Genomic DNA, 19995 nt, shown 5'->3' on the forward strand with positions numbered 1-19995 from the left:
CTTCTCTATGAGACTGACACTCCAAAAGACTAGTTTTGTTGCCTGGGAATCATAGTCATTATCTCCCAGGGATTTCAGTGCTGCAGGAAATAAATGTATACAACTGCAGAGAGCACCAAGGGAGGTTCATGTCACTTATATAATGATCTTTGAGATGTGCCAGAAAGCATGGCCGTGCAGAATAATCGAGGTTTCTCTGCTGAGTCTCACATCTCTCAGAAAGACTCTCAAATCCCAAATCATCTGTGCTTCTGCTGCCAGTCATGTACAAAACCACCTGAGGCACACAGGGTTGGGAAAAGGACTGTTCCTTCTTCTGAATGTGGATGGTTAAGTGTGCTTTTCTGGCAGGCATAGTAACTGCTCTGCCTAACCTGGAGCAGGGGGATTTATTCAGAGTCTCCTGTCCTTTGTAGAAGAGCTGTGTATCCTGGGGTGAAACTCTGGACTTCCTGAAGTTGTTCCACTTCACACAGAAACAAAGGGGAGAGTGGCATTCACATCCCTTCCCCAGTTGGTGTTTCGCTGCATTTTCAAAGCAGAACGACTGCGAGGGGAGAGACACCCAACGCTTTCCCCATAGAATATTTAATTTTGGTGACTCAGACCTTGTCCTGTCCCAACAGGCATGTGCAAAACCTTTCCTGAAACCGAGCAGAGACTGAATTCGAAATTTAATTTTCAGCACCAGAATGAGTGCTCAGTGGCAGGGCTATTGGGTGTAACAGGATAGGTGCTGTTTGCAGCTTTCTGTGAGAAAAACGTGAGTTGGTGTCATAGCTGAGAATCCCCTTTGGAAACAGCTTTCAGGGACTAAGTCCAAGTCCTCCAGGCATGCGTCTTTCCTTGGCATTTCCTTCTGCCTAACTTTTCTTGCTGATGTCTGTGTATCCTTTACCCAGGTGCTTGACTCTCTTCCTTGGCACTGTACAGGGAGCCTAATCTGGCAAAGAATTTCAGAAGATTGGTGCCATGTCTAATTTTCAAGCTGCCTTGTGAACTGAGACTGCAGTCTTTTCATCAGACTGTGAGAATATTTTCTTCAGCTAATCTGCTCATGACAGGGTTGCTTAAGTTTTTCCCCTTGGTTATCACTGCATGAGTGCTACCACTTGCTCCCTTGTGCCCAGACCCTGAAGCTACAGTCTGGGAAGGTACAGTCTAGGAAGACATGATGCCTAAAATCCTGCTGCTCTTAGCTGTGATTTCCAGCCATTAGTCTGAGCAATGTGTCCCCATGTCTGGTTATAATGAGGGCAGCATGCTTTGAGGGGGACTGCACTGTAGGAATGCAGAAATATGTCTGAAATAGCCTCTGTGCTGGGCACCTTTTCCCTAGAGACCTTGTCTGCTTCCAGCATGATATATAGGTGACAGAAAAATTTGCTATTTCTCCTCTCATAATAACTGAAGGAAAGTAAATTTGCTGTGAGCGTGCCATGTTGACATCAACTGAAAGTAGTGAGTTCATATAAATTATGCTCAATCTCTGACAAAATAACTCTATTTGTTCAAGCAGGAAGACTGATGATGTGTTTTCTTGCTCTCTCCTAGCATGTCTTGGGATCAGCTATGGCAACTGAGGGCTACTTAGATACAGACTAATGGACCACCATCTCTTGCAGAGCTGAGCTAATCCATTGCACCTACTATTACTTCTTTCCAGTGTTATCCCCCTCAGTTTGCTTGAGACAAAGTGCTCAGACAAATAACCCCTTTGCATCAAAGTGAGCACTGTACACCCTGCTGATTCCCATGAGTATAATAGAGAGCAGCCATAGAAATGAATTGCAGCTAAAACTGGTCAGAAATAGGTTGGTGTTTTGCTCTTGAATTTCTTGCCTTTGGATCTCAGAAGAGGGACATTTGAGTACCCAGATGTAAAAATACTGATAAAATCTCATGTAAAATAAACAGGTGAAACCTCTTGTGTTATTCCTGGAAATGTTAGTTGAAGGCAAAAGTGGTGTTAAGAACACAGCTTAGGTGGTATCTGTCTCTGTAACACTGGCCATGGCTATTCCAAGTTAGGTGTCTGGAGCCCCAGTTGATAGAGAAGCCAAGATGGATCCAGAATCCATCACAAATCAAGGTATTTAAGAGACTGAATTTTCTTTTGGGGATGCCCATTTCTCTCCACTGACTGAAAAAGAGTCTGCACAACTAGCTTAGATACCAATTTTCTAAGCAGCTAAAATAAGAGACGAAACCCACCCATTATACAGAGTATACCTAACCTGAAAGGAATGACTGATTATGTTATTCAATATTAAATAGTTCTGAAGGCAGATCTGTTTAAACTGACTGATCACATTCTTCTCAAATAGCATTATGTGAATATTTCCTGTATAGATAGGAAAGTGTTAATGTCGTGTACAAAAAGACATCACAAAATTGAGACAGGTTATGACTGTTGTTCCAACAGGGAAGGGGAACAACAGGAAGGGAGAAGAAAAATGTGATCTAAGTCAGGGATTTATTGTATTTTAGTAAGATGCTTCTTCAAATTTCCAGCCCACTGCCAGAAAGTACTGGAATAGTCTTTTTAGTTGGAGACTAGGTGCAAAGCTGCTAATAACTTCCTAGTAGTAAAGCAAAGTTTGATATGTCACTGGTGTTTTGTTTGATGTATCACCTGAAAGTAGTATGTATGTTGATGTCTTTCAAGTCCTAATACATGGGAACTTAAACAGAGAATAATCTCTCTTTAGATAAAATAATTCTCTTCCAGTAAGATACTAATTTTTTTCCCCACTATGCTTTCCTTTCCCCTGTCCTTTTTTTTTAAAGCACAATGCAGACTCATGGCTACTAGCTGTCAGAAACCCAGGCTCTCAGCCTTTCTCAGGATCAGACTGTAAGTTTTTTTTTAACTACATCTTAGGCTGTTCAAACCTACTGATATTCTTTCCACTCTTAGTTCACTAAACTTATGGAAATAATTGGGGTAGGGCATAAGAAGAGAGAAAACATACCTCAGAAACCACCCAAAACTGTATATTTTCAAATGGCAAACTGACACTCCATCTGGGATAAACTATCGTTGTTGGGGTTTTATTTAGGTCAATAATTGCATTAGTGTTTCACAGTGGGATATGCTTCTTTGTGCTCTCAGCTCCTTTGACTTTTTAGGTAGATTTAGAAACATAACTGAAACGAAAACCCCAAATGATTTTCTTTCATAAACTTTTTTTTTTTAAAGGACATTTTTCTCAAAAGCTCCTTAAATCTTTTCCATAGAATTCCTTAAACTCTGTCCAGACCAGCTTAAATTAACAACAAGTTGCAAATAGTTAAAGCTGAGGTATTTTTTTAATGAAAACTCCATCTAAAATATTTTGCCTTCTATAGTTAAGCCTTTCTTTTCTCATCTGCCTCTTCTACACTTCTCAGTTAAACTTTTCCTCCATTTTAGCTCAGTAGTTAAGTCCATGCTGGCCTCTGCATTTCCCCAGGCTACCTGCTTCTATGCATGAACTAGTTCTTGTACAGAGACACCAGAGCTATCAGTACTGCACTAAAATGCCTCCTGTGGCTGTGCTCTAAATCTGCCCTCTCCTTCTGTTGGTGCCGTTTCCACTTTGCCCTGCCCTTCCCACTGCATTTCTGCTTGCGATGTCCTTTTTCTTTCCTGTGGGCTGCACCAGTGTACTATCTGTAATGCTTACCCTGCCGTAAGACCTGGAAGCTACTACTATTTCCTCATCTATTTTAGGAGTCAAGAGTTTTGTCCCTGCCTGCTTGTCCTCACCTTCATTTGTAGCTTCCCTTTTTTTTGTCCTGGATTTTTTTTAACACAGTTTTATACCTCTCCTTCTTTTTTTTTCCCCACAGTTGTGTTCTTGATCTTTTTGTCTGCAGGGACCAGAGGATCACCTGTAAAGTTAATGGAAGAGTTAATGAGGGAATGTAGGAATGCAGGAGACTGCTATTTTTAGCATGCTTCATCTTATGTAATCATTTTTTTCCTGTGTGGTATCAAAATAGATACCAAATAGAACTTGGTTTCTGAGAAATCTGTTTTATGTCTCAGTGTTTTACAAGAAGCTCCCTTAGATACTGATACTGCGGCTACCATGAAAAAAATAAGTCCTGAGAATCTGATCATGTACTCTTGCTCAGGAAAAACTCTGAGGAAGGTGACAGGAGTGGCGCTTGAGGCTGCAGGGTCAAGCCGCCACTTGTCTTCGTATCATGCCTAACGTCTGTGCCTCTGTGCCACTTCATACAGTGAAGGGTAGTTTTCACCTACGCCATTAAAAGCAGTATGGCAAATACACAGTTGAGCCCACACTACTTCAGCCATAATATTGATAGAGAAGCCATCACTTTATTGATCAGGGGCATATAACGTTGCATGAACTCGGTGTAATGCTCCTCCTTGCACACTGCCGGCCTGTGAACGCGGGGCAGTAACACAACCTAGCTGGTGATGCGGGCGAGCCCAGGTGGGCAGCGCGGACAGTCCTGCAGCCAACAGGCAGCGCATGCCTTCCTGCCAAGGACTGGTTTGTGAAAGGCACAGTTCAGCCCTTAGTACTGTAAGCTGCTTACAGACAGAGCTAAAACTTTTGTTTGTGCAGCAGATTTCAGTACTGTACAGTTAAGTTTTGTTAGAGCCTGTATGTTGTTTTCCTTGCTTCTTCCTGAGCCTTTAAGAAGTTAAAACAGAGGATAGTAAGCATTGTGCTGGGTCTGTATCACACATTCACTAAGATGACAGTATCTCTTGCTCTCTCTCTGTATCTTGTTCCACCTCACAGTTAAAATACATGATGTCTTTCAGCAGTTTGTTTTACCCTTTAAATGCCTTAAACATACACAGCAGTATTTCACAGCCCTTTCCAGGTCCTGTAGGGAGTTAATACAGCCTTTTCAATGTTTCTAAGGGAAAATAAAAGAGACAAGCTTGAATATATTTTAGGTGCTACAGACACGTGCTCCAAATCAAGTTAATTAAAACCCTGGACCCTCACTGAAGAATGCTTCACAATTTCTCTTTATTTCTAATATTAGGAGATAATTGTATTTCAAATTTCTTCTCAAACACAGTTCAAGCCTTCAGGGAGGAGTTCTGGATGGGTCCATCCATGTTTGGTCTGGTATTCCGTAACAGGTAGGCATTTCTTCCTCAATACACGAGTTACAAGTAAATGGTTTTCTGCAACATCTACAGACTGAATCCAAGGTCAAGCCCAGTGAGTCTCCACACTCTACTCCTTGGCAATAGGATGTAGTGGATGGTAAAAGTTTGTATGTTTCCAAGGGGCAGTCTTCTCTCATGGAAGAGGTATCTACTGAGGGTTATTAGCACATTCAGGAGTGACAACTACGTCAGGAAGTCCTTGAGCTGAAAATGGCTGTAGGCTGGGAGAGTATTAGGGAGATGTCTGATACAAGCCAGCCCTGTCCTTAAGCTCTTCTTTGAGTATCCATCTCCTGGCCACTGCCAGGAGGGAGGGTACTGCGGGAGAGGGGCCCCTGTCTGACCCATCGCAGATGTTCTGTGCAGTGGTTCCCTCCCCGCAGTGCTGTGCCACCTACAGTAAACACCCCTCCGCAGCTCAGCAAGGATAAAATACTTACCTACCTTCCAGGGGCTTTGTGAAGATTACCTCCACGTCTGCACAACGCTACGTGAGCACCAAGCGTTATGGCAAGCTCCCTGGTTAGAAGATTCCTCACAGATTATGAACTCGTGTATGTAATGTTTGGTAGACGCTTTGAATCCAATTCTCAGACCCCTGCTGTAATTTATCCCCTCTTCCTGCTGCTTCCAGAGGAATAGAGAGGGAGCCTCAGCACACGCCAAAAACAGGCCCAGCGGGTACGTAACTTCAGAGGCACTTCAGATGGTTGGTGGGTCTTCCACTATCTGGCTTCTTGGTGAACTGGTTGGGCAGAAGCTTTCTGCCACTGGGTAGCGTAGCTAATGAATCTAACTCAAAACCTAGTCACAGATCTAGATTCAAGTCAGCAGCGCCAACACAAGCCTAACGGCATGTGAACACCACCCATTGCACTTCAAGGGCAAATGTGCGGTTCGGGCCCCCGTCTTTGCAAGACCTCCCTGAAATGCAGGTCTTCGATTTGAGGAAAAAAAGAACAAAGACGGAAATTCCGTGACAACCTTCCTCTCTCTCCATTTCTGAACCACAACAGCTTGCTCAGCTTATAAATCAATGGCGTGCAAGTCCCAGGGCCAGAAGAGCCACGGCACAAGGCGCAATTAGACGGTGCTTCGATTCCCCGTTTCCTCAGGGAATGCCATCCCACGTCCCCTCCGGGAGCTCATTAGGAAGCCGGGCCGCGAGCTGTGCCAATTATGAGCGTGGAGGCAAGGCTCGGCAGCCCTCCTCAGTGATGTCCCAGAGAGCGGTCTGTCTTCGGCCCCCAGGCCCCTGGAGAAGCGTCTGCCGGGTGTTTCCATAGAGGGAAAGCCGCGGCCACCCGGGGGACGGGCTGCTACCCGCAGCGGGGGTCACGCTGCCCACGCCTCCCCCGGCGGACGGGCCCCCCGCGGGCCGGGCCGCCGCGGCCCCGCCGGCTCTTTCCAGCCCTGCGGCGGGGGCCGCGGGGGCGGGCGGGGGCCGTACCTGCCGCGGCGGGCCGGGGCGGAGGCGGCCCCAGCGCGGCTGGAGGCCGTTCCTTCCCTGCCCGCCTGCCTCCCGCAGCCAGTCCGGGCGGAGAGGCGGCACTCGAGGGCTCCGCGCGGCGCCGGCGGAGCGGGAGCCGCCGCCAGCAGCCGGGCGGGCAGCGGGGCACATGGCATGTCTGATGGCGGCTTTCTCCTTGGGCACCGCTTTGGTAAGGCGCGCCCGGCACCTCCCTGCCTCCCTCCGCGGGGCCGCGGCGAGGGGCGGGCGGATGGGGCTGCGCGGTCGGGGCGGGCGAGGCGCGGGGCGGCGGGGGACGGAGCGAGGGCTCCGCGGGGCGCCTTCCCGCGCTCCCTGAGGGAAAACCGGGGCCGGTCAACGGGCCCGGGGCTGCGTCCCGCCGCGGGGTGCCAGGTGCGGGGTGCGGGGCAGCCCCCGATCGGCGGCGGGGTGGGCGAGGGGACGGCGGCGCATGGCGGGGCTTGACCGCTGGTTACCTCCGGGCCGTAGCTAAGACGGGGATTAGCGGCTGCTCCGAGCATGCTCCCTGCGCCGCTGCGCCCCGCCGTTTTTCCAAACAGATTTGCGGAGGGACCGTAACCTTTGCATAACACCCGGGGCGAGCGGCACATGGGCGGGAGCGGAGCGGAGCGGGGGGGACACGCACACGCTCGGCGGGGAGGCGGCTGGGGAAGGAGCGGGCAGAGCCTGTGGGACCGTCCTGCCGCTGTGAGCGGGCGGGCGTTTGCTGCCGTGCCCGTTGGGCGCCGGGAAGCAGTCCAGCTCCTTGCGGGTAGGGGGGGGGGGGGGGAATAAAACTGTGTGAGAAATCAAACTGTACGGAACCAAGGAAGATGTGAGCGCCGTCTCTGAGAACGTGTGCTCTTCATGTCTGGTGCGCAGGGGGGTTGAAATGGACACCAGTTTGACGTGCGCGGCTGTAGATACACATCGGTACGTCAGTGGAGAAACAAACGGTCAGTTGGTGTTAGCAGATACACGAAGGGAGTTCAGGTGTGTTTGAGGAGCAGTTACGCAGGGCTCGTGGAAGTCTGTGGCTGTCGTAACCACGGGAGTTGCCCACCTCTTTGCGAGCGAAGACGGCCCTGCGACTGGGAGCCGTTTGTGCCACCCCAGTCTCTCGGGGGAATCCTCGCCCGTAGCAGGGGGTCCATGGAGGAGGCGGGTGTGTGACCCGGGGCTGGCAGGACTCCGTGACCCTCTGCTGAAAACAGGCGTTTCGGTCCACTGCATGATTGATTGGTTTGTTTAGTGTCTCAGGAGCAAAAGTCTCTGGCTTCATACTCACAGATGATTAAGTAGGCAGAAACACGGACCTTGTCCAAAGGATTTCTTTTTTGAATTGATCTAAACTGGAGAAGCTCCAACTGTCACCTGAATACTCAAGGTGACCTAACCTGCTCATTGAGAGTTAGTTTTCGGATATTCCCTCTGACGTGTGAAGGTGCTTAGTGGTTCCTCTGAACCAAACAGCTTATGAGTGCCACAGAAAACATTGAGGAAAGAATATTGTTAACTCATCTTCTCTTATATTTTAGGGAGGAGGGAGGTTCCACTACTTTAATTGTTCAGTTCTAAGATGTTTCACATTACTTTTATTATGTTCAAATTACATACCATTGCAATCAACTATTTAAGAAATTGGGAGTGTGTTACTGGATACCTGACCTCTGAGTAAGTTGAGAGCACAATTAAAATCTCTTTTGTGAGAAAATGTGGCAAGCAGAGCTGATTTTTACGTCTAGAATTGGGGCATATGCATGAAGAACGTGAAGACGCTAGCTATGTAGTGGTTATGTAGGATGATTTTTTAAAATATTTTTCATCAGTGGTTATGTAGGGCTGGTTTTTTAATGTTTTCCATCAACACTTATGACAAGTGACCGATCTGAGGAGCACTACTTTTACAACATAAATGGGAAGACCAGTAACCATGACAGAAAGGATGAAAATGGCACAGTGAAAAGGACACAATGTGACTTCTTAGTTGCATTGGAGGACAAGTAGGGGGAGACACTGGCATGACCTGTAGCTCTCTTTTTAGGGGTGTTCAACATTGATGCCTTGAAAAGTAGTGCAGCATGTACACTTTCCAAGAGATACCTTTGGGGGGATGTAGATTGTTAGGTAGATGGGACAGCACATAAGCCAGCTACAGAAGTCTTTCCCAATACAGATCTACATTAAAAGTACTGATTTTTCTAATAGACAACTTTGCAGATTTTGGGCCCTGCTTATGACATACTCCAAACAACAGATGACAGTGAACAGCCTCTGAACTGGTCAAAATTCTGTTTAGCTGAAGAAAATTCATGATTGTTTTACTTTTGGCCTTACACACAGCCTGTTGATATCGGTACAAGGTGCTCATGCAGGTAAAAGGAATGGAAAAGTTCAGATTTTGTGTGCATAATAAAAAAGAAGAGAAAGGCAGGTAGTAGGCCATTGTCATGGTCAGGAGAGGAGGGGAAAGAGATTCAGTCCAAATAATGCCAAGTGGAATTGCACCGAGCCCTAGAACTGGCAAAGCGTAGTATGAGGTATGGTTGTAAGCATAAAGCATTGACCTTACAGTGTCAATGGTGCAGTACTGGAGCTGGGTTTAATATGTTTATGTAGCTGATAAGATTTCCATTAGGGATCACTGCCAAGCAAGGAAAGCGTGCAAGGAATTTGGGTGGAAAGCGCTGTGATTTCCTAACGGACCTCTAGGAAAGAAGTTGTACTGTTCCAGGTTGCAGAGTCTCCAGAACTATCAGTGCGGCAGCAAATAAGGCACAAAATAGTACATTTTAAAATTCACAGAAATATAACTTGTGCAGTTTCACGTTTACGGAAGTATATGCTGATCCAAAGGAATAAGAGCTAAGTGGAATCAGAGTAGCTAGAACCAAATTCTTTGAGTGCATGAGAAACCAAATACAATGGGGAGTGAACTTATAAATGTATTAATCTGGTGCAAGAGCTACTCTGTTCTGAAGATACTAATTTGCTGTGTATATACCCTTTGAGGGGAAACTGGTGCTAAATGAACTGTCCTTTGTGTGCTGCAAGTCCAAGAGCTCTTTTACCTCTTCTGTCAAGACACTGGCAGAACAAACAAAAAAAATTTTTTTTTTTTTCCCTTTTCCCCTTTCAGCACATTACTGTGCTGGATTCTTGTGTTATTTAAATAATAATTTTTCTGATGCAGGAGGTTTTGAAACATGTTCCTAAACAAAAGTCTGTGAACTTTGTCCATTCTCCAACTTCTTTCCTCTAGAACGGCAGCAATTCTGCTTGTACCATGGCCGAGCCAAAGTCAGTGTGTGTTTCGGTGGATGAAGTGGTCTCAAATGGCACAGATAACCAAGATGTTCGACTGATGAATGGACATTTAAAAAAAGTGGACAATACTCTGACAGAAGCTCATCGTTTCTCCTACCTACCCCGCAGACCAGCTGTGAATATTGAGTTTAAAGAACTGTCATACTCTATCCAAGAAGGGCCATGGTGGAGGAAGAAAGGTAAGGAAATCTTAATGTTTTGGCTAGCATACAAACGTTATTGCCCATGTGGGTAGTCATGATAGGTGGAAAGAGTCTGTTGCGGATGGCAAAGCAAAGCAAGTAAAGGGAGCGGGTTTTCACAGTTGCTTTTTATTTGGCTTCTTGATAGACCCACTGCCCCCCAGCCGACACCAGGGAACTTTCCCAGAGCCTGATGCAGTGGGGTTTATGGCCCCTTGCACAGCAAGAAACTGTAGATACAGTAGTTCATACAACTGCTTATTTTTGCCTCCCAATTCTAAAGTATCTGAAGTAAATATAGTATTGCCGTGCTGCCAAGTATCTGTCCTATGATCTTGCATGTCTACAATTTATTGTTGAGGGTGGTAGAGCATGCAGTAGTTTAAAGGTGGGGGGGGGGAGAAGATGCTTTTTTTTACTTTTGCGATTGGCTGTTTTGTGAAACGGTTATTTTTTCAGTACTCTTTCAGAACAGCAAGCATCTCAGAATTTCAGAAGGCATTTGAAACTTAGATAAAAATTATTCTCTTAAAATGCTGTGTTTGGAAGTAAATGCTGTGAGCTATAGGAGTGTCAGTCCATCCATATCTTGGTGTTCTACGATGGGTCTGTCTAAGCTTACCGTTTCTTCTAACTGATTAAATCACTGGCTACTGCTAGGACTGAATCCTGAGGTTTAGTCAGACCAGAATGCTCTTTTGCTAGCTACTTTGCTAATAATACACAGGAAAGAGTTTACAGCCTACAACACAGGGCACACCAAAATGATACAGATATTGTTGGATGCATCTCAAGGAAGTGAAGTGTTAACCACTTTCCTCTCACAATCCAGTTTCACTTATAGCTGGCTCTGAGACAATTCTTCTGGTGCTGATTTACTGATGGGAGTAAAGAGGGCATATTCAGCTCTCTTCTTTATATGCTTTTGGTCTATTCCAGTTCTGAAAGGTGGGTGTGAGGTGGCTCCGTCCTTTTTCATCTGCTTTGCATTCGTTCCTTTTATACCTTCATCTGCTTTGTGTAGCCATGTGTTTCTTAGAGAGTTTTGGGGTTTTTTGTGTGTGTGTGACTAGTCATCTCTGAAAGGAAAACTAGGTCGTGCGGTAAATTCCTGCTAGCGAAAAAAGTAAGCTCTAAAGAAAATACTGAAATCTTCAGGAGAATTTGTGTACTAAATGACATAGTTGCTCTTCCTCAAGGAATTCTCTCTTAGTAAGGTAAATGGGTATGGTTGTGTGCTTTAGTTCTTTTAAGAGATAAGCCCCTGCCAATGCACCACTCACCTGAGCCATACTTGATATCTGCACTTGCTCTGAATCTATAAATGCACTGGCTTAAAGGTTCCACTTGAAATTGTTTCACAAAGTACATTGCTTCTGTCTGGAAATTGTGTCATTGTCACACCACCAAGGCTTTAATAGTCTAAAAATGTGTGGTATGAAAAACACTGGAGCTATGACTATGGAAATGCTACTGTATGTGGACAGCCTGTGCATACAGTTATTCATTTGTTGGAGGATGTGCAGACTTGAGGCTTTAATGGGTTTTTCAACATGAAAACTGTATGTACACAACACCTGCCTTCTTTTAATTATTTATTAAAATTGCGTGTAGCCATACTGTCCATCGGAGAACAACTTGATTTGGCAGCAACTTTTATACATGCAGAATTAGTTTTTATCTTACCACAACAAATTCAAACATTGAAGTTTTTTCCCTCAAGAAATGGAACTATGCTGAAGTGTCTCATGTAAGATTTAAAAACTTGAGTTTTCTAACTGGATCTCATTGGCCAGAAATGATCGAGGGGTTCTATACCAAAAACCTCTGTCCACATTTGCTGACATGCCTGAGTGACTTGGCTTGAACAAAATGGCACATCCTGGCAAAATGGCCTGCTGCTGAAAAGGACCTGTTGAGGTGTATAGCTCTAGGGCATGGCTATGACTGTGTTACTACACTTAGATTTGAAAGAGGAGATTAAACTTTCCTGGCTATCTGTGAGAAGGAGTTCAAATTCTCCCCTCCTCACCTGGTCTTGCACCATATGTCTTTCCTTGGACCACTAAGGACAGCCTTTGAGTGGCTGTGAGGCATGCCAGCAGGTCTTGGCACTCTTCTGCTAGCCAAGGATTTAAAACAGACTTGAAGGTGTACAGTTGATCCCAAGCTGACTATGAGCCAAGTAAGGTAAACCTTTGGAGAACATGGCCAGATGGAGGCAAGTTGTTACCCTTCTCAACATCGGTGAGAGCACTACTGGAATACTGTATCCAGTTTTGGGCCCTCCAGATCAACAGAGATACTGGGCAGCTGGAAAAGGTCTGTCAGAGGGGTAAAAAATTGGTCAGGGGACCTACGAAGAGACACTAAGGAAGCTGGGCTTGCTTGGTCTAGTGAAAGGGAAGCTGGGGGATGATCTCATTTTGGCGTACAGCAACCTAGAGGGCAGTTACAAAGGCAGTGGATCTAAACTCCTGTCAGTAGTGGCAGATGATATATAACAAGAGCCAGTGGCCACATATTGCAGTTTGGGTAGCTCATGGTGGACATTAGGAAGTATCTGTTGACCGGGAGGTTGGTGCAGCACTGGGACGGGTCACCCAGAGATGGCTTGCTTTCTCCATGCCAGAGGGGTGTAGAAGACTTGGCTGGGCAGAGCCAGACCTGATCTGGTGTTGGTGATCATCTTGCTTTGAGTAGAAGGCTGGACTAGGCGATCTCCAGAGGTCCCTTCCTTCTATGATTAAGTGAATTGCTAGTCAGGTTATAGAAACCTGCTAGAAACAAACTTTCCTCCCAGCCATGTTTCCTCCCTCCTACTCCAGGGACTGAGCCAATATATTGGTTTTAATAGAAGAGGTTTTCCTTCAGAGAAATAGAAAACCAGATTGCCTAGATAGTCTCAAAAGAAGGTAAGGACCAAACTATCAGATTCCTTGAAATGTTTTAGTGGTTCTGCAAGTAGAATTGTTTGTGTGTAATTTGGAATATCTCTGTTTAAAACCGATGGGCTTGTAGATGACTGCATTTCACGTAAAACTATTCTGAATGCCTTTTACTGGTTTCTCCTCCATGGGAAACTGGGACTTTGCAGTGGGTTTTAATCTGTCTGCTCAACAGAAGGGCAATATTGTACCTCCAAACACTGGTGGTTGTTGTAGCTCTATACCCCTTGTGGGTTCCCTGTGCTAAAATGATTTCTCATGCTGTGATGTGAAATGTTTAAATTCACTTTTTTATGAGAAAAGTAACAGAAAACACACTCCTGAAAGTACAAAAAAAAAAAAAAAGGGAGTTGTCTCTCAGTTCACATTGTTCTTGGGTGCTGGTCATGGCAATAAGCGATAAGGGATGCTGTTATGAAAATGTGCCTTTTAAATTAATGGTGTTTCTATTCCGAAACAGAGCTTGGAAAAAATTCTGCTATTTCTACATCATTCTCCACGACTGTAATGAATTAGTTAAAACTTTCATGAGTGTTGGATCACAAAAGGAGAAATATAGTTTCCTTGCAAAGACAGTTTGTGCCAGCCTGTTGGGAGAGGAATTCAGCTAAAGAGCAACAACAAAAAAATGTACTCTGTTCAGTAAAAATGGTATTGCAAAGTAATGTTAAGGTTAGGCTCTAAACTAACAAAAGGAGGAATAATTAGTAATGCTGCCATTGTGTTCTGTACTTAGCTTTATTGTTCAGACAATGAAACTCATGGTATGTAACATCATTTACTTTTTATTAAAAGCACAAAGAAATGTGAATTTGCATTACTTGTCAACAGAAAAGAAGCTAAATAAGCCATAGCAGACTTCAAATTAGAATTTTTCATTGATTTGTGTCTTAGCCTTAAAATGCTAATTTATCTATTAAATCTTATTTTCTCTTTAAAAATGAGGAAGGGCATTTTCATTCTCAGATTTGTATGATAAATGCTGCTCTACTCATTTTAATGACGTTTTATCGGATTCATAGCAAAGATTGGTATGACTCTGGACCTGATTCATGATGTAATTCCTCTTGTAGTCAGTGGTATTAACAGGGGAGGAATCTGGCAGGTGAGTCCTTGATCAAAGCACCTGTATCTGACCCATTCCCTTCAGTAGGAGTTCTTACCTATATGGGAATTTGTAAAAGGTTACAGAGGTGAAAGTTTCAGAAGGTCTCGTATGACTCGTGTGGCGTTTTCCCTATAAAGCTTTTAGGGAGTTAGTCAACTGATAGAATCAACTGTTTCTTAGTTTTGAAGGAAAGAGATTGATAAGTGACTTGATCCAGATCACGTGAGATTAAGGATCTTCCAGAACTGAAAATGTGTCTCAGTCTTTGAATCCAGCCTATCTTCAAGTATGTCCCAGGGGTCTCCTGCGGGTCAGCAAGGTTCAAGATTTGCTTAAGAAAGCTGCAGGACTCCTGGAGTAGAGACACTGTGTTGTAAGATTAAGATGAACTGGCAAAGGCAGAAGAAGGAAACATCATCACACAGAGAAATAATAGGGCCACTTAGTCCAAGAATGCCTTCTCCTTTCATTTAGGACAAGGGAACCAGCTGGCTTGGAGGGGAAGAAAAAGAGGAGAGTCCTACATTAGGTCCAGTGTGGGCTCCTTAAATGTGGAAAAGCAAGATCTGCAGAGCTTCAGAACAGAATGTGACCAAAGTTTCACTGTCTTGTCACAAAGTCATTTATCTAAGGGTTGAGAAAGAGATCTGAAAGTGGATCTTACCTTGGCTTCTGAACTGTTCGTTTAAACTGCAGTTTGAAATGCAAACCACAGAGACATATTGGTTTTACCAGTTTATAGAAAAATTATAGATGCATAGGTTTTAATACCAGGACTGCCTGAAAACTGTTTGCAAGAGGATTTTGGAGAAAAGTTAGTGCCTTAGGTTTCTGCCATTTTTGCTAAAAGCACCATAAAATAATCTGAAGAGAATGAGTGGTTTGGGGATAAAATTATGGACAGTCCCAAATATGAAGAGGGCATGAAAAGTACTTTGGAGCCTTCTGTTTTGGTCAAATTCATTCAGCTTTACTTTGAAAAGATGCTTACATTCTATATACCCACCAAAGGACATTTGTTCTATTGTTTCTAGGTGGTTTTGTTATGATGTAGGATGGAAATGGAAATACTGTTCCTACATAGCTTGAGAGCATCCAGGAAGATACTGGCTTTCAAAACTCCACAGCAACTCAGGGATTGCTTTTTTTCCCTCATACTTGTCAGTATTCATGGTTAATTAGGCAGCATTTTAGTTGGAAATTTCTCCGTTGTTATTTTTAGGACCGTAATGACTCATTTGTGCTGCGTTTGAGTGTAAGCTCTGGTAGGATTTGGTCTTTAGTAACCTCTGAGAGAACGGGCTCCAGCCGGTCAAAATGTGGCTGGGTATTTTTACGGGGTGGTTTAGTAGCAATACAGAAATTCATGCTCAGCAGAAAATGTGGTATTTCTGTTATTTTCAGTTTGTTCTAATGGCTCAGACCGTGTGGAAACAATCAGCCGGAGAGGTGCTGTCTTTTCTCAGAACGTTGTTGCTTCACAGCTTTGAGATTCAGCACAACAAACGGCAGGAGTGGAAGGAGAGAAGGACCGTGCTTATTCTGGATGGCTCTGTTGTGTCCGATGGGGAAACATGGGGTTTTTGGCAGGTTGCTTGATATTCATGAAACGTGAAAAGTGGCCGTGACAGTCCGAGATAGTGTCATCAGAACAGCTAGATACCTACATTTCAGCTAGGAGGTCTGTATATTATGTTAATACTGATTGATCTCTGCGTAAGATGGAAACATAACCCGCTGTCAGGTCGTCAGCAGAGATTTAAACAGGCTGGGTTTTGCTGATTTGCTTTAGTGCTCTGTTACAAATTAGTTCTGGTACGTGTGCTTGGACAGACCTGTTCCTTTTTATTTAGTTAGGCTTTTTTTGCTGCTTCCTTTCTGTGACTTCATTTAAAAGATTTCACACACACACCCCCTCCAGAGATATCTGAAGACCCAAATGAAAAAGGGCAGGGGGGGTGAGGAGGGGAGGATTTGCCCTAAATTATTTGCTAATCCTTGCTGGAGAAGTCGGAAAAAAAAAAAAAGCCTGTCCTCATCCCCAGCAGGTGCACTGCGGTAGAGGTGCCGCATGCACGGTCTGGGTCTCGCCCGGCACGGTTACTGGCGGGCAATGCACTGCAGTAACCCGGCGGTGATGCTCTCGCCCGCCGCCCGGGCCCTGGTTGGCTGCTCCAGGCGCTGTTGCTAAGATGGAAGGAAAAGATGCAGAACAGTAAAGAGCAAAACCCACTTTGCGAGAGAGGGTTTGGGTGTTTGGGTTTTTTTTTTTTTTTTTTCCTTTCCCTGACAGATGGGTGGTATTGTTTTCGTCCATTTTTGCCTGCTTTGTCTGAGAGCGTGTTTTCATCTTGGAGAGCGGGATGTATGCAAATTAAGATCCATATGTTGGAAAGAATAAACAAGCTGGTTGAAATGAACTACAATGCTAGTAAAAAGCTGTTCAAGCAAATATTTTGTGGATTCTTTTTCAGTGACTTAAAATGTTAACGAAATTAATGAAAATGAAACATGATTTTTAGCAGACGATGTCTAAATGCATGTTTCAACCTTGATAAAATCTGTGCAGTTTTTCTTTTAACACTTAAGCTGTCTCAAGATGGTAAAAATATACTGAGTAGTCACTGTTACAGGAATAGTTCACCGCGTTTTATTAAGTGATATATAACTCTTCCTAGCGTCCTCTTGCATGGGTTGTATAAACCAGAGGTTATTGGAGACAAGGCTTGGTCAGCCCCTTTGTCTGATCCTTCTACTGTTTCCCAGCTGAGTGTGACCTTACTTCAGCATTACTTATTTTCCTCCATGCGGAACCCATTGTTATTGTTGTGGGTTTGGTTTTTTTTTTTTTTTATGTGGAGCTTTGTTTGGAAATGCATCTGAGTTTGACTCAGTGAGTTTTGGTCACTGAGTCTTTGTGTGAGTAGAACATATTTTTCTTCTTTCTCTTTGCCGTATTGTTTATTAAAACTAAACATTACAATGACCTGACTGTTTTTCATTCTAGCTAATGTCTTAATACTGTAAGTTTTATTCGTTGCTGTTGTGAAAAATTGTGGCTGAGAAAGGAAGTTTTAGAGAGATACCAATTAAAACATTTCAGAATTTATATGCCAGGGAAGTGGTGATGGCAGTGGTGATGATGAGTTGTCGGGAGTTTGAGCTATGGTCTCTGCTGTTTCCATCTCACAGTAAGCATGTCTTGGGGGCTGGTTGTAACTCACCCTGACAGCCCTCCACTACAACTTTCTGTACACTGAGTGGGATTTGATGAAATGCTTTGCTGTCCTCTGCCCATTCGCAGTCATGTCTTGCTCAAGGTGTTGAGGAGTTAGAAACAGCATGCACCATCATATGGGTGTACTTTTTTCACATTTCAAGGTAGAATTTGGTCCATAGTCTGAAGATAAGTCTGAAGTCTGAAGGAAGGTGAAGCAAGAGTCATTTTGCAATTTAATGTTTCAGCCATCAGATGGTTGATCAGGGTTCTCCATAACCTCAGGAAAAGGAAAGAGAAATCACAAAAGTAACCAAAAATAGAAGATGGCTCAAGAGTAAAAATGCTGTTAGAGTCCATTTTTGCTTGTGTATTTACATGCCATTTTGGAAAGTGCCTTCTGGAAGCCCATGGGCTCTAAACTTACCTGATTACTAAGGCAGCTCTTTTGTTGTCAGGGGATTTAATATCTCAGAGTTCAGCTCTGTATTCTCTAAGAAATTAATTACTTCACACTTCCCTGCAGCATTGTTCTTGTAGGTAAACTGGCTGGCTTTAGGAAAACAGAGTTCAGGGAACATGATACTACTCAAAATGTGGCAGAGCCTCACAAGGAATACTCAACTGCATTATAATTTAGAACTGTACCCGTTAAACTGGTGGCTACTTTTGTCCTCTATTAGAAAACAGTGTTTGGTCTTACTATTAAAAAGAACATCTCAAGACTTAGTCCAAACAATACGCAAGGAGAATCCCAGCAAAATTTACATGATAGTTTAGCACGTGGGAATGAACTGATTTGGATTTAAAATTAAAGCATTGCAAACTGAAGGGTGGGTGTTCAGTCTCAAGACGAATGTCCTTGAGGCAAAACCTAAATGCATTAGTCAAAAAGGCCATGCATTATCCCCAGAACCTCTGTGACTTGCATACTCTTGAGGTATGTAAGGATATATGTCTAACATAAGACTGAGTTTTTGACAAAAATAAGCTGGGAGTTTAGGTCAGCTTGCCATTATATGAAGTCAGAGAAGGCCCACCTGGCCCGGTGTCCCTTCTCTGACAGCAGGTAGAGCTGAATGCTTGGGGAAGAGTTCAAGTGCAGGCAAGTGTGTAGTAGTGTTTCTTTGTGTTCTCGCAGCTTGCAGCTCAGGTTTCCTGAACTAGGTGTAGTATCTTTGTGTTTACTAGCTCTCGATAGATTTTTCTTTTGTAAAATCATTCACTTGCTCTCTGAACCTAAGCGGGCTTTTGGTGTTCGTGCTGTCACCTCACTATTTGCATCCTTTTTCAAACCATGCAGGAGGAAGGTGAACAGCACATAGCCCAGTAAAGATTCCCTGAGACTCAGGCATAAGCTTTCATCATTGATTGACCACTGACTCCTACTCTTTTGTTTCCTGTTGCTTTATCTGCTTTCTCATTTATTTGAGAACTGGCCATCTACCTTCTTGTCAGACTCATTTATTTAAGAACTTTAATAAAAGACCTTGCTGAAACATGACATCCATGTAAGATGACAAAATGGCCCTCTTTTTTTAGGTATTACTTCCAAAAGACATCACATGCATTTTATATTACCAAATCTTGTATCAGAGACTTCTGCACAAGATCTGTCTTTTTTCTCTATCAAAAGCATTGGGACAGTAAGAAGCTGAGATGTTAGTGGTTCAGATTGGCTGCCCACTGTGCCGGCTATAGAACCTAGAAGCTAGCAATTTTTAACACCATTGGTACAGAGGACAGCAAAACCACCAGCCCTTACTTAGACTGTGGAAAATTTAGTTCTCTAGTATAAGGATAATTTACAAGCACAGCTTTAGTGCCTAGCACTGACAGAGTCCTCCTCATCAAGCCCAGGACCAAGCTGTAGGAGGCATCTTCTTCTTGATATCAAAGCCTGTGGTAATTAGGAAATGGAAAGACTGAGGATCCCCAAATTCATACAAATGTAGTCACTTTTTCACAAACTTTCAAATACATGTTTTCAACCAATTCTTTAACTTATTCATCCCCAAAACAACATGTTAAGTAGGAAAAGAGTCACAGCACATACACAGAAGACCAAGCAATTTTGGTTGTTTTCAGTAACTATTTGAATCTCAATAGCTTCCTACAAGTAGATGTTCTTTTGTATTTCATTTGTTCCTGAAATAATTATCAGGAAGCCTGTTGAAATATCCCATTGGTGATGATTCAGATATTTGAAAATGGCTCCTTTGTGAATTATGTGCCTTAGTGCAGATGTTTGAGTTTAATTTGGCCTTTGGATACTTCATCTCTTAGAAAAGATTTTAGAATGAATATTTGACACAGAATGTAAGAGGTAGTATAAAATACAGAAGGACTAGTGCTGTGTAAGTGTCTCTGGAATGAGGACAAAATAATTCTGTCTAGGAAATGGTGTGGCTGGAGATGCATGCTGCTATATGTCTTGAGTCACCCTGCGGGAACCTTTGTAACTACGTTTCCTGATTGGACTTCCTTGTCGCTGTTAAGCTTGTATTCTCATTTACAGTTCATTTAGACTTTGCTGATTTCAGGGGGAGAAACAGATGCACTCTGAAGACTTAATTCTCTTCAGAGAGGATAGGGA

General features: G+C 43.8%; 1 protein-coding gene across 2 annotated transcripts in view; it reads left to right on the plus strand.

Moving 5' to 3' along the window:
* Window positions 1-6633: 6633 nt before the first annotated feature.
* Window positions 6634-19995, plus strand: part of ABCG1 (ATP binding cassette subfamily G member 1) — a 62729-nt gene continuing 49367 nt past the window's right edge. Inside the window, exons 1-2 of one of the 2 annotated variants that reach the window (XM_030020294.1) lie at window positions 6634-6807; window positions 9880-10123. In XM_030020294.1, coding sequence (XP_029876154.1) covers window positions 6766-6807; window positions 9880-10123 — 286 coding nt within the window. In that variant the 5' untranslated portion in view covers window positions 6634-6765. Of the gene's footprint in view, window positions 6808-7287; window positions 7642-9878; window positions 10124-19995 lie in introns of those variants that run through there. The other variant, XM_030020295.2, reaches the window with a different exon arrangement.

The sequence above is a fragment of the Aquila chrysaetos genome, chromosome 7 (genome assembly GCF_900496995.4).
Source record: "Aquila chrysaetos chrysaetos chromosome 7, bAquChr1.4, whole genome shotgun sequence".
Classification (NCBI taxonomy): domain Eukaryota; kingdom Metazoa; phylum Chordata; class Aves; order Accipitriformes; family Accipitridae; genus Aquila; species Aquila chrysaetos.